The sequence below is a fragment of the Ruditapes philippinarum genome, unplaced genomic scaffold, assembly GCF_026571515.1.
Source record: "Ruditapes philippinarum isolate M1 unplaced genomic scaffold, ASM2657151v2 ctg5702_1_1_1_1, whole genome shotgun sequence".
In the NCBI taxonomy this organism is placed as follows: domain Eukaryota; kingdom Metazoa; phylum Mollusca; class Bivalvia; order Venerida; family Veneridae; genus Ruditapes; species Ruditapes philippinarum.
Window position 1 is genome coordinate 47,435 of NW_026866677.1, and position 24,112 is coordinate 71,546.

At 31.9% G+C, this 24,112-nt stretch overlaps 1 protein-coding gene across 12 annotated transcripts in view; it reads right to left on the reverse strand.

The window, feature by feature from the left end:
- Window positions 1-478: 478 nt before the first annotated feature.
- LOC132733317 (CAP-Gly domain-containing linker protein 4-like) overlaps window positions 479-24,112 on the reverse strand; it is a 45,022-nt gene continuing 21,388 nt past the window's right edge. For 7 of the 12 annotated variants that reach the window (XM_060719947.1, XM_060719939.1, XM_060719938.1 and 4 more), the window contains 7 exons: window positions 17,681-17,728; window positions 14,143-14,268; window positions 11,517-11,640; window positions 10,390-10,425; window positions 9,679-9,702; window positions 5,468-5,703; window positions 479-5,103 (listed from right to left, as the gene is read on the reverse strand). In XM_060719947.1, coding sequence (XP_060575930.1) covers window positions 4,853-5,103; window positions 5,468-5,703; window positions 9,679-9,702; window positions 10,390-10,425; window positions 11,517-11,640; window positions 14,143-14,268; window positions 17,681-17,728 — 845 coding nt within the window. In that variant the 3' untranslated portion in view covers window positions 479-4,852. Of the gene's footprint in view, window positions 5,104-5,467; window positions 5,704-9,678; window positions 9,703-10,389; window positions 10,426-11,106; window positions 11,128-11,516; window positions 11,641-14,142; window positions 14,269-17,680; window positions 17,729-24,112 lie in introns of all 12 variants that reach the window. The other 5 variants (XM_060719944.1, XM_060719941.1, XM_060719940.1 and 2 more) reach the window with 5 other exon arrangements.

Consider the following 24,112-nt stretch of genomic DNA (forward strand, 5'->3'; position numbering starts at 1 on the left):
ACCCCATGACATGATACAGCACTACCCAGTGACTTATGAAACAGTACTAACCAATGACTCATGACATTTTACATATTTTAAATGATTTCTCATTTGATAAAATAACTATGTGTAACTTTCTTTGAAAAAGAAAGAAAAAATGAATAAAGGCAAATTATAGTATTTTCAGTTTTATTTCATATGACAGTCATAAAAATTCATGAGGCATTAAAACATTAACATTCTTGAAAAAAAAAAGAGCAACATAAGCAAAATATAAATAAAGCAATTTAGAAAGAAGGCTTTTTTCAGGCAAGAAACATACATTTTTCTTGAATTTCAAACCTATGAAAAATGAACATACAGAAGAAAATAAGCATGGCTTTAAACATGGGACTTGTAAAAAAGTTAATTGTATTTACTTGAAAAAAAGATACAAACTTGTAACAACAATAGATAATAGTGCAAAATTGTGAAAAAAATAACTTTTCATTATATATTTTCTAAGGAAGAATTTGCACAAGGAAACATGGCTGTAGCCAACCTTATCTTACAATTCCATGTATTTGCATGAATTTTCACATCAATTTCCTTGAAAATTCATTAAATACTTAGAATAACTTCAAAGTTATCTAAAAGAGAAGAGTTTGCAAAATATTTTGTGTAAGAAATTACACCATATGGATTCAACCCATATCATCTTATAGTCATTTAGAAAGTGGCTCCTTAAAGACTTGGCAACGGGTCACTTGCAAAGGTGAAAAAAAGTAAAAGATTAATTCTGAGGGTTGAAAAAAATCCTAATCATAATGGAACTGGTTGTTCCTCTTTTGATTCAATCCTTAAACTGCTGGTACGAAAGTGACCAGCCTTTGCCACCTGTATAGAAACAGGCCAGCCTGCATGTCCGTACAGTCTTTCCAGGCTCTATAAAGTTGGTTGACTTAACTTTGTCATCTAGATATCCCTAAAATTGATAATGGACAATTCCAAAAATAGAAACTGGACAATTCAATTAAAAAAAATTATGTTAAGAGTTAAATACAGTAAAAGATACAGTCAAACTTCTGTAAAAGATACTGTCAAACGTGTGTACAAGATACACCGTACAGTCAAATTTGTGTAAAACTCACTGACCTCCTCCAACTATAAATCAAATTTGTGTGAAAAGTTGTGCTTTAAACATAAAACATTTAAGATATCTTTATTTAAAGGATAATTGGAAATATACTTTCATACTCTATATTATTCTATCCCATACAGTGTATTCCAATTATTAAGAGAAATGTGAAGTTTATTCATCAGCAAAACTGCCATATAAAATGTTTTCAATGAATTACTAATTTTATATCTGGTGTGAAGTAATAATTTACCACAAAGCCCTATCAAGGCTTCTTAGTCCAAAAATATACAAATGAAAAAAAAAATCAAATCTGTATTCTCTAGCACTATAAAAAATCAAAGTCTCAAAATACATGCACGGAAATAATTAAATGTACAAAAAAGAAAGGTACATGTAATTAAATAAAGGTTTTATTCAGAACTAAATATAAAACAGCAGAAAAACAAACTAAATACTAATAACTAACAAAACATACTTCTTAAAAATATAACTTAAACAAAAAACATATCTCTATTCTATTTATGTTTTTGGCACAGAGAATCTATAAAAAGTCCAAACAAAGTGGACAGTTGTTATCTATAACAAGCAGACTGTTACTTGAATAATCTGTGAAGTAACGGTGAAAGGGACAATACTATTTATTTTCAATTCTATTTTGACAAGCTGGTCATTATTATAATTAATAAGTAAGAATTTTAAAAAGTCTGATTTTACAATATCTCAATCCACAATGGAATAAGTCTCTCTTTTTGTGCTATACTTGGTGTTGGTGTGAATGTCACGGCTTATTTATTCTCATTTATGTTAAATATTTGTACCGTACATGTTGTTTTGAATGTCCATGTATATTATTCCATACCAAGTTAAATCTAAATCTATTTAATAAAAGACAAAATATTTCAACCACTGTGTAAAATCATTCTTTGATGAATTGTGTTCCATTCACACATATTTTTGTTCTCAAATTTCAGCAAAAACTCACAAACTATGTCAGACACTGCATAAATTCTTTAAATGGCTTTTTTCATCAATAACTATTAAGACCACTTTTAGTCAGTCCCATTAGTGGCCTTAAAAGACAGAATTTACTGTAATTAAATAATGGAAACATGGAAAACTAATGAAAACCCTAGTGAGATACTTGTTACTAAAAGTAATTTATCATTAAATGCACAAAAAAAGTCTTAAACGAAATCAAGGTACCTCATCTCAATATAACTAGGTCTAGAATGTATGTTTACTACAAAAATTTGATTGAAATCTAAAAAGAATTTGTTTGTTTTCAGTTTTCAAGCCAATTCATGTTTTTTGGCCATATTCCGACAGGCGTTCCACCTTACTTGCTTTCCTGGATAACTAACCAGTAATTGCCAATTAAAAATTCTCTGCAAATGACAGACTACTTATCCGATATTACATGTACATATTGTTCTGAATCAGCCGTGACAGACAAATGACCATTAATTTTGAACTTGTAGATATACAGTTAAAAAATGTAGAAGGCATTCAGTCAAACAGACACATTAATTTTCTTCACCAATACTCCATTCTAACATGAATTTTAAGCATGTAGTGAAGATTACCTTTTATAAGCATAAATGGAATGTCTGCAAAACATAAAAAAAAACAATGTTTACATTTAAAGCCAGTTTAACTAATATGCACATTATTCTTGCATACAAAAAAAAACATTGATATAATTATAGATGACACATGTTGATATTTCATAGAAAAAGATCCTGCAAAATTTTGCAGTAGATATGTAAATTAGTTGATGAATAACTTTTTTGATGTTTAAAACTAGAATTTAGGTTGGTGCTTCATGATGAAGCTTGAGATGGTGAACCATGCAGAAACGTAGAAAAATATGTAAATTGTCACCTTAGTGCAATAACGGGTCAACTCCTTTAAAGTTCAATAGACGTTAAGCCATTACTGGACTAAGGTGACAAAATAGCCTCAGTTAATTTGACATCTAAGACCAAAGCCCATCAAAGTGGGATATTAAAGTCCATTATCATCACCTTAGTGCAGTAACAGGTTAACTCCTATTTTATGATATAAGGATTTAACCCATTACTGCATTAAGGTGACAACATACAAATGCAGCAAATATCTAAGATATTCATCAATAAATAAAGATGCTTTGGAGACTGAAAAGAATGTAACGAGAGGCAAACTGGCCACTGCATGGATATCTGGAATTCTTATTTGATTACCAGAAAGCATGAAATAAAATACAACAAAAACAAAAAACAAAGAAATGGAAGATTGAAATAAATAGCGGTGTGAAAAAATGATAACTGAAATCCAATGTTATACATAAAAATAAGTAAATTATCACATGTAGAAAATGAGACACTTTGTCTTTGTAGCTGTAAATGCGGGACAGATGTTACCCTCTTGTTAGGGAGATATGTGTCACAAACTGAAAACCAGTCTAAAAATAATGCTTGTGTGTGATTGGTCAATAAGCATACTGTGCTTAAATTAGACATGCTAGCCTCATTGCCAGACCAAAATGTCTAAAAATAGTGCTTGCTTGTGATTGGTCAATTAACAAACTGTGCTGATATCAGAAATGCTAGCCTCACTGCCAGACCAAAATGTCTAAAAATAGTGCTTGCTTGTGATTGGTCAATTAACAAACTGTACTATAATTAGATATTCACACAGCTTTGATAATATTGCAATAATGGTATCATGTTTTTCCGGAAGATAATTATATATGACATATAAATTCAGTTTATAACAGTAGAGCCTTTGACCAGTATAAAAACTTATGTATGGCCAAATTATAATATTTGTGTCAAGATTTGTTTTACAGACAGTCAATAATTTAATTCACAAAAAAATTACTAATCTGTTTTGATAAGATCAAATTTGCTCTAAATAATAGGGAAGAAAGAATGGGTTAATAATTAATATCTTTTAATCATAAATTATGTTACACTAAAACTAGTGTTATTTCAAAATATTGGCAAGTATGCATTGTATATCATAGTATCATCTTTAAAAAATAAACTTTCTATTGTATTTATGTAACAGAAAATGGTCACATGACCAGACATATATTTTTTTCATTGGATATTAGTAATACTACATGGTCACATGACCACATTTTTTTTTTTCTTTTGGATTTAAGTAACACTAAGTGGTCACATGACCAGACATAAATCGTTTCATTGGATATTAGTAATACTTCATGGTCACATGACCACATTTATTCTTCCTATTCGATTCAAATAACACTAAGTGATCACATGACCAAAAATATTTCTTATTAACTACTTTTCTATCATATGTGAATAATATGGCAACATTTTGTTTCAAATATCTCAGAAGATGCGGTCTATTTGATCAACTCCTAACAAGCAAAAACAAAAAATGTTTTGTTTAGTCAGCAAAATGTGAAATACAAAGTAACTAAATAAAAAAAGAAAGCATTTTGTACAATGATTCATACAGTTGACTGATCTTTGGTGTTCAAATATCAACGTAACGTAAAAACATAATAACTCGATACAAGGGTTTTCTCAGTGTTTGTGTGCAAAAAAAAAAAAATCACAAACATTTTAAAATCTAAGAGGATTGTCTCCCTTAGCGATATGACTAATTTGTGTCTAGGCACTGTAAAAAATAAACTCTACTGTCAGTACTTGCTGTCGCTTCGATCTATATAATATCAAACACTTTCCGTACATATACGTTTATTTAAAAATCTTTTTAAGAATCTCAATGTTATTTCCTTCACTTTACATCCCCGTTTGTATGCGTTGTTTCGCTATTTGTCTGCCCATACATTTCTGAGACTAACTTCGCACCATTGATCCCCCTCACAGTAATTTTATTTGGTCGCACAATAAGTCCATGCTCGTTTTTACACGAGAAGTATCGTTTACCCTGCACTGATCCATCGTTCTTTCCTTTCGCTGTACGTAACTCGACACCGACCCAAATGCCGTCACCAAAGTCAGTTGGACCGATGTACCTTACATTTCCTGTAATTTTGATAGTTTAAAATTTAAATTCGGACGACAAGAACAATTTTACAATTGCAGAAAAACCTAAAATCTTTTCTGACACAAATGATATTTTGGTCATATAGGGCTGGAATTTTTGTTGGTGAAATATCTCCCCAGAGCTAAGGAAGGCAACTTCGCTAACAACCATAGAGCCAGAAAAATACAAATTGGAATGAGCTGCGATCAGGTACAAGCATAATTTTCCTCCTTTACAACTGATAAAATACTGACAAGAACTTGTTACATAACTGGCCTTAAACAAAACTGTTTTAACAAACACTTAGAACTATGTACATTAGAACATTAAAGTTAACATTAAACAAAAACAAATAATAGTTACCAAGTTCGTTGTTACAGAAAACACTCATCCCAACTTCTAGTTTGAAGTTGGAGCTAGACCCTGGAGTTCTCATGATACCGTCTGGGGTGCCACTCTTTGGTCGTTTATTTGGTGTCCTGGGTCGCCCGTCTCGTAGGTGTGAAGGCCCGGATGCTCGTTTATCAACACGCTCGGACACGGCACCCCAGCTGATTGTTTCGAGAGATTCGTTGGAACTGAACCGTTTATCCCCTAACCTATGAGATACAATAAATAATTGTTTAATAAGCCATCAAAGACTAAATTACAATTTATATCAAAGAGATCAAACTTATATAGTACTTGTTTGTAAAGTAGTGTATTATAAGTTACACCATACATTTAACTCAAAATAGCCTCAAATCTAAAAAAAAAAGTAAATAAGTAAATGGTTAATACAATAACCATTAAAACTTCAAATAAAACTTGAAAATAGTTTTTTATGAATGATTTTCAAATACTTAAATAGTTAGTTTACATATCATACATGTTAAAATGATATTTCAATTACTATGTGACTCAGAAAGATAAATTTATCAAGGTGTTTAAAAACTATAAAATTTGACATCAACAGGAGCTCTATATTTTTTGTGTTGTTTTTTAAATGAATATACATGTACTCTATCAGAACACAACATATTCCTAATAACAATATTTACAGTCAACACAACATAATTGTGCTAAAGGAACTCCCCAAAAAACATGTTTTACAATAATTTCTTTGATCTACACATTTGCTTGGTACTGACCATTTCAGTTGGGATTTCTTACCAGTAAAAGTTCTGTTACTAGTTAAATCATTTAAGGTGGGGCGTCCGTGGCCGAGTGGTTAAGGTCGTTGACTTCAAACCACTTGCCCCTCACCGCTGTGGGTTCGAATCGCGACAGGGACTTTGGATTCTTTAATGTGAGGAAGCTATCTAGCTAGCTTATGGAACGTAGATGGTTTTACTCAGGTACCCGTTCGAGCCTGAAATAATGCACGGAAGGGCACCTGAGGTCTTCCTCCACCAGTAAAGCTGGAACGTCGCGATATGACCTATACTGTGTCGATGTGACGTAAAACCCAAAACAAACAAACAAATCATTTAAGTCTACAGTTCTTCATCTGTTTTTTTTTTCCCATTTTAATAAAATACCCATTCCAAAGAATATAAAATTTAAAAAAACCTATAGCACCTGGTTCTGCAGTAAGCAATTAGCACAAACTTAAATTATATCTAATTAAGCTATTTCAAAGTGGAGTTTGTACCTACAATAATTTGTACAAAGAAGCAAAAGTAAAATCTATACAATAAACCCAAAGTAGCAAAAACATTAAGAAAGATATAAAAAAGCATTCCATGATTAAAATTTCCATGATTAAAATGTATTATGAAATTTATTTAAATTATTTAATTCCAATTATTTAGTTGACTGTCAAACTTTATTTCCATAATTTTATGCATTGGTGCACCATCATTGGTACACTGTCATTAGAAAATATATTTACATAATGTTATAATTTATATGGATTACACTCTCGTGGATAACACTCAATATGTTTGGTTCCTACTTTTACCTAATGGCCCTTAGTTGTAATATTTGTATAATCATGATAATAATTTTGAAATGTTTTAATGTGAAAATGTCCATGATTGTAAATGCGAAGGAATATGATATAAAATGAGATATACTAAGCTCATATTTGCTCATATTTGGGTAAAATATTGCAGAAATTTATTGAAATCTTTGAAATTCTTACTGAATTTGTGTAATTTAAATTAAAGAATGCACACACTCTATTTGGAAATCTGTATTCTTTTATCAACAGCAGTAAGGGGCGGGTGGTTTAAAACAAACAACCTTAACTAACCAGCCATAAAGGCTTCCCAATGGCTAAAATATAAAGCAAGCAACAGAATAAAGCCTGTCAGAAAATACAGAAAAGCAGGCTGTATACTTGAAACATTTAAACTGGTTCATATTTGAAAATGAATAATTGAAGATTAAACTCTTAATGAAAGTAAATGTTACTAACAATACAAAATAAGGGGTTGGTAGAAAAAAAGGTATTTGGTTCTGAACAATTTGTTTAAGGGTAATCACATTAAATGAACAACAACAACAACATTAGACATAAATCTCTATGTTATTTTTTCTATACATGTAAAAAAAACATTTAAGACACTGTTTTATTTATTTTTCTTAATCTGACCTTACATTATCAAATGATACAATTTCTAAAGCTAAATCTTTCTGTTTCAGTCATAGCCCTCAAAATGCTAAAAAATGAACAACTGCACTTCATCTTTCAAATTATCAAAAATCATGAAAAACACACTGTTTCTATTACAATTATTTTAATACAAAAATCACAGTTAAAGAGCTTAAAGTTGACCAAATGCTATATCCTCGCTACACAGTTTATCAAGCATGTTTTGTTTAAGTAACGTGTGTCGCAAATTTTAAACCAAAAAGCCTGCACTACATTATACAGTGACCAATGATAGCATCAAGAGCAAAGCAGGACTACCAACTTTATAGGCATGTACAGTATTGATGATTGTCATTTCACAGCCCAGTGTTAATAGTTGTTTTGGTAAAAAAAAATACATAGTCAAAATTAACAGTTTAAATATTAACCAGATGTCTGTAGTGTACAAGTATGAAGGTTATTTAATGAAGATGCTATTGGCAAAGGTTAGAATATCTTATGGCAATTTAGCTAAGATTATCTTTTACATCCAATGCTACAAATGGTATTGGCCATTTAGGTAAAGATTTCTTATGGCAAAGATTCCAGATGGTATGGCCATTTAGGTAATGATTTTTTATGGCCAAGATTACAAATGGTATGGACAAGGTCAGGATTTATACAGCCAAAGTTACAGATGGACAGTATCATGATATAGACAAGATGCGGCTTTTTACAGCCAAGGATGCAGATAATGAAGCCATTTGGTAAAGATTTTTTTATGATTTTTTATGGCCAAGATTACAATAATATAGAAAAGGCAAGGATTTTTTATGGCCAAAGTTACAAATATCATGGCCAAGGTAAGTTGTGATTTTACAGCCAAGGTTACAATGTCATTTAGTCATAAGATATAGTTTGTTAAAAACATATTTTACTTAAAGATATCAAAGCACCAAAGCATGCAGTTAATTTGCTTTGATATAATAGTGTATGCTATTATTTCATGAGAATTCAAAAAGATATGTGGATAATACTTTTGATACATTTAAAAAAAATCAAAATGCATTAATTAATTTTGAACATTGTCCATAGAGATGCTTCTTTAACTCAAATATAAAATTCAGCATATTTTAATTAATACAGAAAGCATGTTTCGGTTTTTATAATCATCCAGTGGCAATCGCCCATTAATTGAACATGATATATGCTAGCAGAGTTGAATCCTATTTTTAATCTTGTCAAATGATTAACACTCAAGAGTGCTGAGCGGTGGCCTAGTGGTTAAGGTGTCTGCCTCTCAACCCAGAGATCATGGGTTTGAGCCCTACTCGGGTCACGACCATGTTTCTCCATATGACACCAGTACTGGTTGGTTCCAGGAAGCGGACTCGAAAGTGATTAATATAAGTTGCAAGAACTTGTTTCGCAATCGAGCTTAAATAAATATGTTTAAACCAAGAGTGCTGACTGCAGGCCACCTTACTGCACTAACTGGTTAACTCCTATCTCATTATATAAGGAGTTAGCCTGTTACTGCACTAAAGTGATGTGCAACAGTTTCTACCCATACAACCAGTGCAGAATAAGATCAGAGGACACAACTGTGCCATCCCATCTGAACTTGTTCTGCACTCAGTTCCCTATTCAGTCAGTACATAGAAATTTAGAAATTTTCCCTAAAAATGATGAATGGTTTAGTTCATAATGATAGATGGACAAGTCCATTTAAGATATTTTGTGTGATATGGGTTTATCACACTTTCCTTTTCAAAAACATTTTGTTTCCTCTCTCTTGAACTGAGTATAGGCAGTTTGAAATTTACGATTAAGTATTAAATAAAGCGTATATCCATATTCATGCATGATATAACTGTAATTCATTAAAAGAAAGCGCCAAACAAAAATGGAATACACATTCAGCGGCAAAAATCAAAGAAATGTTAGTTTAGGTGGCAAATTATAAACAACAAGTACAACAACAAAATAGAACGCATGACAAAATGATATATATTACCGCTCCTCCATTTCAGGCGTAATCCTTAATGATATTAAAGAAATGTATGATTAATAAAATAACGTGAACTCGACCGACACAAAAGAAACAAACAAACAAATTGAGTTGATTTGTTCAAAAACACAAATGTGTTAAAAGTGGTTAGAAAAGTTTGCACTTTTTAAATTTTTCGTGAAAGATATTTTGAAAATAAAAATGATTTTTAATAAACTTATCATTTACGTAACTATTTGTATAATTAAATAGCATGAAGAAATATTGAACTTTTTGAACTATAAAAGAAGTTCCAGCAAAATGTGGACATGAACCAATTAGGGCCGTGCCCACAAATTTACGGTAAACCAAATCACTAATAAATGTACATCAAGTCTGTCATATCATAATTGACAATTTGTCCTGCCATATTTAGTACTTCACATTCTGCTTCCTGATCATCCCTTTTTAAGGCATACAGATAGATATAAGCTATGATGTATCATATTTACTCACTTACAAGACGGGATATTTCCTTAAATTTAGAGGTTAATATCTGATACCCTAGTCTTATAAACGCACCTTAAAAATCCACAAAATTCAAATACAGAAATTAACTGCTTGTCATGGTTAATCTTTCAATAATTTTCGTAAATTTAATCGTTGTGATTTATTCTTGTGTAATATGACACACAGAGGACAAAAAGACAGAGAAGCAAATAAAAACAAACAGATCACCTGAGTCGAAATGCCGATACCTTTCGACGACTTATCCTGAAGGTGGGTGGGGTAATAAATAAATTAAAAGTCTACAAAAATTAAAGTGTACGCTGTTTGGCTCTATTACATTAAAACCCTAGCTGATAAATGAATCAAAATGATTAAAATATGACCTTAATATAATGGTAAAGAAATAACAGCTTTCTTTAAAGAAAGTTTCTTAAGTTAACAGGCAGAAATAGCAAATAAATTTAGAAAAATGAAGCAACTATTATCAGGAAATATCTGGCCTTCATATACCCTACAAAAATTATCCCCTTTTGCTTCGAACAAAACAAATGTCAGCCACATCCTTAGAATTCTACAGATCTTTAAAGCTAATGTCAACTTTGTCTCGCCGAATAAATATACAAAATTTAATTGAATACTGAAAATGACAAAGTCTGCCAAATTACAAAAACTGTTGACAGAATCATTTCTTTTTTTTTCTTTTTTCTTGGTGAATGTTTGTTTTTCCTAGTTTTTATTTCAAAGTTTTGATGAATGAATTGCACATTTTTAAAGAGACTGAGAACAATTTTTGCAGGGTATATGATAAATGCAGGGAAAGTTAAAAAATAGCATAGTTCTCTTTGAAAAAAAATAGGAAGGTTTTTTAAAGGTTCTTATTTTAAGCAAGGGAACTATTTGACCAATTGGAATTGCTTAAAAACTTTGTATACAAAATTATTTCACCTTTTTCTCTTAATGTGTTCTCTAAGTCAAAGAAAGTATAACACATTATTATGCTAATATATTAAACATGATTACCATTTATAATTAATACCATTCAAGTACTAAATGTACAATGTAAACCTTCAAACATGAAACAAGATTTAATATTATTTTGTACATAATTATATTTAAATTTAGAATTAAGGATTAAAAAACCAACTAATATTCAGAGATTTTTGTTTGTCAGCATACTCTTATCCTCAGTAAAACCAAAATTTGCATATATCATTAAACCAATGTAAATATAATACATTTTAATTAAAAGTGAAAATTGTGCACTTCTATATGTCAAAAATCAAAAACACGCCATCTATGATACATGAAAACAAATCACAGTTTAATATCTCATATTGTCAATGTATAAAACTTACTTTTGAATTCTTGACAATGGAGCAAACACGCCATGTTTCATTTTACATGTGAAATATTTCATTCCATTCACTGATCCGTCATTTTTGCCCGCAGCCCTGTCTAACTCTATACCATACCATATTCCTATAAAAAAAACATACACCATCCACTACATGTTCTACAATCAGAAAAATATTTTTTTGTTTGGTTGAATCACATATCAACACTATAGACAAAAGGGAACTCTCCAGGCTAAATTTAAACGGGAGATTCCAAAAGTCGTACTTTCCGTATGTTTGAGCCAATCATGATTTTCTTGAGCCAATTTATTAATTTTGGAGCCAATTTGCTCATTGGTTGCATGTTCCTGCCAGTGCGAGCCCTGATACTCCAGCTATAATGGTCGAGGTTACTAAGACCTGAGAAGGCAACAGAGTTTTACAACCAACTACTGAGAGACTAAGTTTGGTCCAATGAAAGAATTTAATTTATCTGACAGGATTTGAACCTGCAGTTGCATGGGATTAGTGATTCAAAGAATGCAACCCTTACTATACTCTGTCAACAAAGTCACCTTCAATAAGATATTATATTGTCATTTCTACTTTAAACTAAAAAGGTTAACTTTTAAATTAATAATCATAATACCCTCAAAATCTAGCACACTAAACAGAAGACTACCTTTAATTAAAATATCATACAAATATAGAAATACAGTTGACTTTCGGTAACTCGAAATCCAAGGGACTGGGCATTTAACTTCGAGAGAAACGGAATTCGAGTAACGTGGAACTACCACCATTACATGTATATACATGTGCCTGATTGAATGTGCAAAGGAGTAGGTTTGTTATTGTTGTTAGCGGCAATGCTGCAATATTTAACCATTGAAATGACGGTAAATCAATTACAACTACAAATTATAAATGAACAAAAATATATCATTCAAAATTTAATACATGTATATTAATAGTGAAACAGAAAAACACAATTACATTTGATTTAATTCATCATCGGACGAAAATGAAATTAGCAACTATCGTGAACCGGAATTACAAATATGACAGATAATTAATTAAACAAAATTAATGTCCTTTACGTTGATAACACACATCAATACCTAGGCTGTTATTTGACTAACACCCATCAGACTGGCACGAGTCAACTTTCTTTAAGAAATGTAATTAAATTTTAATTTAGTTATCTAACTGTTAAAACAAATTAAGTCCTGAAACTGATTAAAGCCACTTTTACGATGTGTTAATAATACATGATAACCGGCAATTAAAAATTACTATGAAACGTGTAAATCATGTTAGTGACAACATCTCACCTTGATGTTGCCGACCTTTGATCAGTCGGTTGTTTTCACACTTCGACTTATTGAGATGTAAATATGTTGGACTTTAATTGAGGGACCAAATTTTTCTTTTCGACTAAACAGGAGTCTCGGTAAGTCAAAATTTGACCTATGCGGAGTTAAAATACAAAGATAAAGAAGGAAATTTGACGGGACTTTAGAAATAATTCGACTAAGGCGGAATTTTGAGTAAAGCGATTTTGACTTATTGAGAGTCAACTGTATATCTATGTAAAAATTATCATAACATGTAAAAATTCACATAAAACAATGCAAAGTTTAAAATTTCTTACTAATTCCTTTGGCTATTCAACTGCTATAATAAATTTTCAAGTTTTCAAAATGTTTAAGCAAAAATAGTATAACTGTAACCTAAAAAATAGCAAAATTTTATATCAAATTTCCAAATAAGTATGCATTATTCATTACATTTTAAATATAATATCGATTATATTCATGCAGTGGGTTGCCAAACAAGCTCAACTTAAGGCTTAATGTTTTTGTAAATACATTTAACTGTAAAAATGTATCAAAATGCCAAAAGGAATAAGTACTAAAAATCTATAATATAAACTGTGTTCCACTAGAGTTAACAAAAAACCCTTCTTTAAAGAAAAGAACAGCCAACATTTCTACAAATACCGCTTTTTCTTCCATTTTCTCTTAAACAGTCTGTCCAAACGGACCATAATGCAAAATCCTATAACAGATTGTAACTATATAAAAGTCATACTAAATTTGATACTTAAACAAACTGAAAGTATCATACCAGAAACTTTACAGGTGAACAATTCTATTCTTAAAAAAAAAACAAGAAAATAAACCTTCTCTTTCAAACTTAAATGTTTTATGATGTTTATAAAGAAATAACTGGAACCATTTTTGTTAGATGCAATAAAACCATTTTTTAACATTCATTGACTAGAGTTTAATTATAACAATTTGAAAAAAATCAAGATTAGCAGCATTTCAGAGGTAATGGTAACAAGACTAATTGTTCAGAATGTTTCTAAACAGGCAAATTCCTACAAAGAGCAAATTTGATACACTTCCCATATTTTGAAATTGGACACAAATTTATTCATATGATATCGACATTTTTTATTGGTGTTAAAACAATTATAATCAAATTCAAATAATCTAGCCTGATTTACCACATACGTTTAGTCATGTGACAAGTATCCAATGTGTAAAACAATACTCATATTTACTTTTAAAAATAGAACAAATTTTTATAGAAGTCATATTCGTTAAAACAATCTAAAAATCCTATTTAAAAACATTACCTGGTGCAAACTTCGTTTCACCAACAAACTTTATAGTGCCTTTCCTCTGGCCGGCAACAATGACCCGATCTCCGACCTCTATCTCCGCTAATGATGATATTGACGATGTTCGAGATTTACTTAAACCTGTAGAGTAAATGTCATTTCTTGAAATGTCTTAACTAATAAGGTTATATAATAATAAAATTAAAGTGTTGAAATACACCTAAAATTAGATTGGCATACTAAAATTACATTATTGAACCAAAAGCCTTTCAAACTGTTTCAATATCACTGGAAGCTATTAGAAATAAAAAAATTCTACTGCATGGTACAAAACTTCTGTAACTTTTAATCTTCTTTATGTCATTATATACATGTATAATGAGTTAATAACAGTTTTGCACAATGTCCTCAATATAAATTAGTAGATAAGAAACTTGGCATAAAGGGATTTCAATTTTCAACTGCACGATGAATTTACAATATTGCAGTTAATCAATGATGCTAGAGTATTCTGTCTGGCCAAACAGTCAATGGTTTCAATTCTTAACAGAAATGTCAGGGGAGATAACTATATTCATATTTTCAATCTCCACACAATCTCCCCTTCATGCTTTGAAAAACTGTACTGATAAAAGGGAAGTAACCGCTGCAAGGAGTTTGTCATATTCTTGGACTACATTCTAACCAAACACAAAAGCTTACTCTGACATAAACCTTTAATTGTAGTGACCTTAATTTGTTATAATACATCTTGTTCTTTTAAATACCATGAAATGGAAAAAACTTTTCACACTGACAAATATAATAACATTGTTTTATATAGGTAACAGTAAACGCTAGCTTGAGCAAACAACTCCTTTTATACAATGTACATGGTATTGGTTACTATTTATAGAAATTGACCATAAAAATGGACACTTCATGACATGTAAGCATACTGTGCAGTATAATTATGGGTAAAAATAACTGGGGAAATGGCAAAAGGAGTATGTGCTGGTATATAGAGTGTAGTCACATGGTAATACTATGGTCAAATTACAAACTTTAAAAGAGGTATATGGCATTGAAAATAATATTTTTACAAGATAAAGTCAATAGACAAAGAAGTACATATTATATTTTAATATACAACTATTAAAAAGAAAGATTTATTAAACATATATATCTGTTGTACTTTTCTTAACCCCTAACCTGCAGAATTCCAATGTCAAAATAGAGTTATTGAACTACCACCAGTTCAGAACCTCTGAGGTCAGCTTGCAGAGAAGTTCAGGCTGGCCTGGCTCTATACTGGTGGCTTAAAGGTTGATCACTTTTGGTTCGAACAGGTTAAGGATATCATTATATTCATCACCTTAGTGCAGTTAACAAATTAACTCCTTATATAATTTAATAGGACTCAAGTTAACCTGTTATTGCACTAAGGTGACAAATAATGTTGGTAAATTTAATATGGTAATATTACAACCAATCAATCAGTAAATCATGCACAATAAACAATAGCAAATGGTAAAATTCAACATGCAAATAATGTTCTTTTTTCCTTCATTTTGTTTTTTATCATGCAGAATATAATGCTGTAAATGCACTGTGAGTTGTTACAAATAATGCTGGACAATACTGAACAATGTTTAATGCTGAACAATACTAAACAATGTTTGACAATGTTGAACAAATGTAAGAAAAGAAATGTAATAGTTTCTACATTTAGGTTAATTCTAATTACTAGTATATTATAACACTGTGTATCATTAATATTAGGACTACATCATTATAATTATAGTAACAATGCAAATTTTCAAACGTAAATTCAACAATGACAACTGTGACTTAAACAAAACTTTTTAATGAAGTAAGTCCTATGGGCAATCAAGCATCAATTCTAAGCAATTCTGTGTTCCGACTGCTCGCCTAATGCTCCACAAAAATTTAATGAGCACCTGCTTGCCTTGCTCCACAAAAATTTGATGAGCACCTGCTTGCCTTGCTCCACAAAAATTTAATGAGCACCTGCTCGCCTTGCTCCACAAAAATTTAATGAGCACCTGCTTGCCTTGCTCCACAAAAATTTAATGAGCACCTGCTCGCCTTGCTCCACAAAAATTTAATGAGCACCTGCTCGCCTTGCTCCACAAAAATTTAATGAGCATTTAAGTACATTTTCATATTAACATATTAAGATATATATAGAAATATTTGAAGTACTTCATTATAAGCAAATGGCTGTTTCAAAGCTTTGCTGCCATTGTGGCTTTCATCATGCTTAAGTTATAATAGCGATTTGGCATAAAAAGCAAATGTCCATGCTTCATGAATAACCATGAATAAATAATTTAACCATTTCTTTTGTCAAGTTTTACAAAACTTGACCAAAATCTCAATTTTGTTTTTCACTAAAACAATGAAGGGGACTGACAGAGTTAATGCTACATCAACTAAACTTAATTTTATCTAAAACTGTAGTCTACAGAAAATTAGTAGGTACTAACATTATTCTATGAGAGTTTCTAATGGAGATTCTCAGGAACTCAGCAAATGTGGGGTTTCCAACATGTAATCCAATGGTTACCAAACAAATTTTACAGGTATAACATGATTAATATATTGAATACTATGCCCAACCATAGAGCACTGACTATTGTGAATCATAGTACACTGACTTTGAAGCTGTAACAATAAGAGTCTGTTTGGAAACAGAAACATTTGCCGATTTCTGAATAACATCTTTTAAATCTACTTATATTAGACTGTATAACAACAAATTCTTTAATAAATATTTTTCCTCTTTTAAATGATACAATAGTTTCACTATAGTTTCACTTGTAATTTCATTTTGTTACCTTATAAAATCATGTAAAATTTCGGTGTTTCTATAAATATATTATTATCTACAAATTTTCATACCTTAGATTTTAGTATTTTTTTTTTCTTTCTGATTTTTACACCAATATTGATAAAATTTTTGGTCATATCTTGGTAGTTGATCCACCTAACTGACCTTCCTGGATAACTAACCAGTAATTAACAATTTCTCCACAAAGAGAATTACTGCTATTATAATGCATTATTTTAGTGACCATTAAACTTAATGTCACAGATCAATTGTCACGGAAAAATTACGCCTCACCTGAGGATCGAACCTACAGAGCCCCTGAATTTATGCCCATTTTCAATTAATAGTTGAATGATGATAAAATATATATAATATTGTGATATAAAGTCATATGAAATGAGTCTAATATATCTATATGGGACTTTTATATTATTATAATACATATATATCTATATGGGATATTTACATTGAATTATTACAATACTATTCATACATTGGTATTCTGTGATAACTGTTGTTACATGGTTATGCAAGAGAACATTTGAACATGCATGCATGTTTTTAATGCAAAGTGACAATACATGCACATTAGTTTGTTCTAATTATGCAACATGACGCTGCATGCACATTGTTTTTTTCTAATTATGCAACATCACGATGCATGCACATTTTTGTACTAATTATGCAACCTATTAAATGCAGGCATATTTTTCATGCTACCTGAAGATCTCCGGGGTGTTGATGTAGCCGCTGCCTTCTCTAGCATTCCTACATTCACGCAAACAAAATGCATACTTTGATATATAATATATACAAATATTCCGGCTGCGCTTAGAAGTACTTATTTTTACTTAAATTTTAAACTGTATCAAACACCAATCACTTGTATAAATTTGACCAACCTCGCCCTTTTTCTAACCTCATATTAAAATTTTGTATCTCATATTAATAAAAATAATTCATTTAAAAATGATGCTTAACTTCTTAGGAAACAATAATTATTTTCTAAAGTAAAACCTTCATTACAGATGAACTTAAACACTGTGAAACAATCACATCTCTGCCAATTATTGACAAAAAAAAGTTTCATAGTTAAATATACTGCAAAACCAACAATATCTATATGAAGTTTAGATCTCAAATTTGTTTAAATTTCTTACATGTAAACATTTTTTACAATCGTTTTAATTAAGTATAATCAAAACAAAATAATAACAAAGCCCCAGAACACTTCTAAGAGCAGCCGTTTTCTAATGCCTTAAAGACATAACGTGTACCATATTTACTTGCCTCAAAGAATAATTGCAAACAAGAGGGCTTCTACATTTTCTGTACCTTTAATAATGTTTAACTAGGACTGAATAATGAGTATGTAAACTTCTGTAAACCCCATACTAGAATTTTCTAAAATAATATCACAGTTTGGAAACATTCTTTCCGGCGTAAGAAATCAGAAGGCGAAAGTGGTTTCGGATTTATTACAAAATTATCCGACATTCATGTATATTTACAAACTCATAAGTTTAATTATCCTTGTATAATGGTTAAAAAACCCCTATCTTACAAACAAGTAAATATGGTAAATTCTAGCACATTTCTCTTCAACACTTTCAAAGGGCTTTGAACCTGCCAAGAAAAATTATATCTTACAAATAATACATTTATAATAGTACAAGTTTTCTTCCTAAATCTTAAAATGAATACTTAACCCATTACTTCATATACACGCCTTTTAACGCCTTTTTCACCCCCCCCCCCTTTTTGTTGTCTCAAATGATGAAAAAATGCCTTATCCAGGCCCTAAACACTTGTTTTTGTTTGAGAAATGTTGTTAAAAAAATTGACCTCTTTTTCGGCGCGGCCCCCCAACCAAAAGATACATCAGGGGGTTGCCAGAAGGGGGATGTGCCCCCTTCTGTTTTGGGGGGTTTGAAGGGGGGCGGAGTCCCCCTCATCGCCAAGAAAATTTTGGACTTGTGAGAGGCTGTAAATGACCCCAGATTGATCATAAGGTAACGTGTAACCAACGCTGAAAAGCATTTGACTCTATCTCAATCCATTGATAAGTTGCAGCACTTTGGAAATCAATTTTGATGGAAAAAATCAACGCAAAATAGTGATTTTTGGCAATTTTGAGATGTCCCCTCGTTGCCATGGTAACAGAAAATTTAAGTCTGAGCATGTTGTTGCAAGGACAATGGTTCAGTCAACATTTGTGCCAAGTTTGATTAGTGTTGAAGCAGTTTTTATAGTATTATAGCAATTTGAACTTGTAACGGGAGACTTTTCAATGAAAACAGCCATTTTTCACAAAATGCTCATGAAGCAATGGGTTAATGAAAAAAATAAAAAAATCTACAAAACAACAATTTTTCTTCAAATTTATATGACAGGCCATGTTTAAACATGAAAAAAACGCGATTTAGGGTAATTTCAAGTATTTTCATCATTTTCAGTTAACCCATTACTTCATATACACGCCTTTTAACGCCTTTTTCACCCCCCCCCCTTTTTGTTGTCTCAAATGATGAAAAAATGCCTTATCCAGGCCCCTAAACACTTGTTTTTGTTTGAGAAATGTTGTTAAAAAAATTGACCTCTTTTTCGGCGCGGCCCCCCAACCAAAAGATACATCAGGGGGTTGCCAGAAGGGGGATGTGCCCCCTTCTGTTTTGGGGGGTTTGAAGGGGGGCGGAGTCCCCCTCATCGCCAAGAAAATTTTGGACTTGTGAGAGGCTGTAAATGACCCCAGATTGATCATAAGGTAACGTGTAACCAACGCTGAAAAGCATTTGACTCTATCTCAATCCATTGATAAGTTGCAGCACTTTGAAATCAATTTTGATGGAAAAAATCAACGCAAAATAGTGATTTTTGGCAATTTTGAGATGTCCCCTCGTTGCCATGGTAACAGAAAATTTAAGTCTGAGCATGTTGTTGCAAGGACAATGGTCCAGTCAACATTTGTGCCAAGTTTGATTAGTGTTGAAGCAGTTTTTATAGTATTATAGCAATTTGAATTTGTAACGGGAGACTTTTCAATGAAAACAGCCATTTTTCACAAAATGCTCATGAAGCAATGGGTTAATGAAAAAAATAAAAAAATCTACAAAACAACAATTTTTCTTCAAATTTATATGACAGGCCATGTTTAAACATGAAAAAAACGCGATTTAGGGTAATTTCAAGTATTTTCATCATTTTCAGTTAACCCATTACTTCATATACACGCCTTTTAACGCCTTTTTCACCCCCCCCCCTTTTTGTTGTCTCAAATGATGAAAAAATGCCTTATTTAGGCCCTAAACACTTGTTTTTGTTTGAGAAATGTTGTTAAAAAAATTGACCTCTTTTTCGGCGCGGCCCCCCAACCAAAAGATACATCAGGGGGTTGCCAGAAGGGGGATGTGCCCCCTTCTGTTTTGGGGGTTTGAAGGGGGCGGAGTCCCCCTCATCGCCAAGAAAATTTTGGACTTGTGAGAGGCTGTAAATGACCCCAGATTGATCATAAGGTAACGTGTAACCAACGCTGAAAAGCATTTGACTCTATCTCAATCCATTGATAAGTTGCAGCACTTTGAAATCAATTTTGATGGAAAAAATCAACGCAAAATAGTGATTTTTGGCAATTTTGAGATGTCCCCTCGTTGCCATGGTAACAGAAAATTTAAGTCTGAGCATGTTGTTGCAAGGACAATGGTCCAGTCAACATTTGTGCCAAGTTTGATTAGTGTTGAAGCAGTTTTTATAGTATTATAGCAATTTGAACTTGTAACGGGAGACTTTTCAATGAAAACAGCCATTTTTCACAAAATGCTCATGAAGCAATGGGTTAATGAAAAAAATAAAAAAATCTACAAAACAACAATTTTTCTTCAAATTTATATGACAGGCCATGTTTAAACATGAAAAAACGCGATTTAGGGTAATTTCAAGTATTTTCATCATTTTCAGTTAACCCATTACTTCATATACACGCCTTTTAACGCCTTTTTCACCCCCCCCCTTTTTGTTGTCTCAAATGATGAAAAAATGCCTTATTTAGGCCCCAAACACTTGTTTTTGTTTGAGAAATGTTGTTAAAAAAATTGACCTCTTTTTCGGCGCGGCCCCCCAACCAAAAGATACATCAGGGGGTTGCCAGAAGGGGGATGTGCCCCCTTCTGTTTTGGGGGGTTTGAAGGGGGGCGGAGTCCCCCTCATCGCCAAGAAAATTTTGGACTTGTGAGAGGCTGTAAATGACCCCAGATTGATCATAAGGTAACGTGTAACCAACGCTGAAAAGCATTTGACTCTATCTCAATCCATTGATAAGTTGCAGCACTTGGAAATCAATTTTGATGGAAAAAATCAACGCAAAATAGTGATTTTTGGCAATTTTGAGATGTCCCCTCGTTGCCATGGTAACAGAAAATTTAAGTCTGAGCATGTTGTTGCAAGGACAATGGTTCAGTCAACATTTGTGCCAAGTTTGATTAGTGTTGAAGCAGTTTTTATAGTATTATAGCAATTTGAATTTGTAACGGGAGACTTTTCAATGAAAACAGCCATTTTTCACAAAATGCTCATGAAGCAATGGGTTAATGAAAAAAATAAAAAAATCTACAAAACAACAATTTTTCTTCAAATTTATATGACAGGCCATGTTTAAACATGAAAAAAACGCGATTTAGGGTAATTTCAAGTATTTTCATCATTTTCAGTTAACCCATTACTTCATATACACGCCTTTTAACGCCTTTTTCACCCCCCCCCCTTTTTGTTGTCTCAAATGATGAAAAAATGCCTTATCCAGGCCCTAAACACTTGTTTTTGTTTGAGAAATGTTGTTAAAAAAATTGACCTCTTTTTCGGCGCGGCCCCCCAACCAAAAGATACATCAGGGGGTTGCCAGAAGGGGGATGTGCCCCCTTCTGTTTTGGGGGGTTTGAAGGGGGGCGGAGTCCCCCTCATCGCCAAGAAAATTTTGGACTTGTGAGAGGCTGTAAATGACCCCAGATTGATCATAAGGTAACGTGTAACCAACGCTGAAAAGCATTTGACTCTATCTCAATCCATTGATAAGTTGCAGCACTTTGAAATCAATTTTGATGGAAAAAATCAACGCAAAATAGTGATTTTTGGCAATTTTGAGATGTCCCCTCGTTGCCATGGTAACAGAAAATTTAAGTCTGAGCATGTTGTTGCAAGGACAATGGTTCAGTCAACATTTGTGCCAAGTTTGATTAGTGTTGAAGCAGTTTTTATAGTATTATAGCAATTTGAACTTTGTAACGGGAGACTTTTCAATGAAAACAGCCATTTTTCACAAAATGCTCATGAAGCAATGGGTTAATGAAAAAAATAAAAAAATCTACAAAACAACAATTTTTCTTCAAATTTATATGACAGGCCATGTTTAAACATGAAAAAAACGCGATTTAGGGTAATTTCAAGTATTTTCATCATTTTCAGTTAACCCATTACTTCATATACACGCCTTTTAACGCCTTTTTCACCCCCCCCCCCTTTTTGTTGTCTCAAATGATGAAAAAATGCCTTATTAGGCCCTAAACACTTGTTTTTGTTTGAGAAATGTTGTTAAAAAAATTGACCTCTTTTTCGGCGCGGCCCCCCAACCAAAAGATACATCAGGGGGTTGCCAGAAGGGGGATGTGCCCCCTTCTGTTTTGGGGGGTTTGAAGGGGGGCGGAGTCCCCCTCATCGCCAAGAAAATTTTGGACTTGTGAGAGGCTGTAAATGACCCCAGATTGATCATAAGGTAACGTGTAACCAACGCTGAAAAGCATTTGACTCTATCTCAATCCATTGATAAGTTGCAGCACTTGGAAATCAATTTTGATGGAAAAAATCAACGCAAAATAGTGATTTTTGGCAATTTTGAGATGTCCCCTCGTTGCCATGGTAACAGAAAATTTAAGTCTGAGCATGTTGTTGCAAGGACAATGGTTCAGTCAACATTTGTGCCAAGTTTGATTAGTGTTGAAGCAGTTTTTATAGTATTATAGCAATTTGAACTTGTAACGGGAGACTTTTCAATGAAAACAGCCATTTTTCACAAAATGCTCATGAAGCAATGGGTTAACAAATTAAAAACTGCTTTCCTGTATTGTACAAATTCCTTTATTTACATGTTAAAATTATTCAGATCTATTGGCCTGGAAAATCTATATATATTTAACTTATTTGGTTCAGACACTCAAAATATCTATATATAAAATTATTATATAGATTTATACTTAAAAATATTTAGAAAGAAATATTAATGAAATAAAATGCCTATTTTCATTTTCCATTATGTTCACAGTCAAAATTTATTTTTCACTGCAGTGAAACATATTTTCTTTATTTTCACTGGTGTCTTGCCATACTACTTTCTTCTACTTTTTCACATCTATATGAACAATCTCTAAATAGAATTTATTTTTACAATGTACATGATTGTATCATAATAAATATTTGATCATGAATGAATTGTTAATTCAGCAAATGGATGAAAAGTGTTAACAGTGATAATATCTCATACATGCACAAGGCGGCACCTGGGCAGAACCACCAACCTTCAGTAAGCCGGCTGGGAATAGCGTCCACACATTAAAAGATCCAAAGTCACTGGTGGGATTCGAACACAAATACGTGACTTTGTCAGCAATCTAAACCTTGAGCAATATTTCTATGCAGTGAAATCACAAGACAATATATAGATGGATATGATAATTTTACATGCAGACTATCTACTAGCAAGTTCAAATGTGACAAAGACCACTTTATCATGCTGGCTGTAGCCCCCATATTTACAAAATGACCGATTAAACCCACATGAGCCACGCTACAAGACAATGAACTACATCTTTTTTTTTTTAAGTTTAATGAAATGAAAATTCAAAAAATGTCATTTTCAATAAAAAAATATTGCTTCTGCCAAATGATAAAACATTATTTAATTGCTAATAATGACTTATAAATCAGGATGTTTGGAAATTAAAAGTTTCACTTTAATGGATGATGAAGGTTAGTCAATTTGAGATTTTCATAATGTATTTATTTTATATACTGAATTATAACATTTCTGTGTTTGACCAAATTAAATGAATACAAAATAGAGAAGAAAAAAACAGAAGCCTGATGAAGGTTATATAGTGAATTATTTTG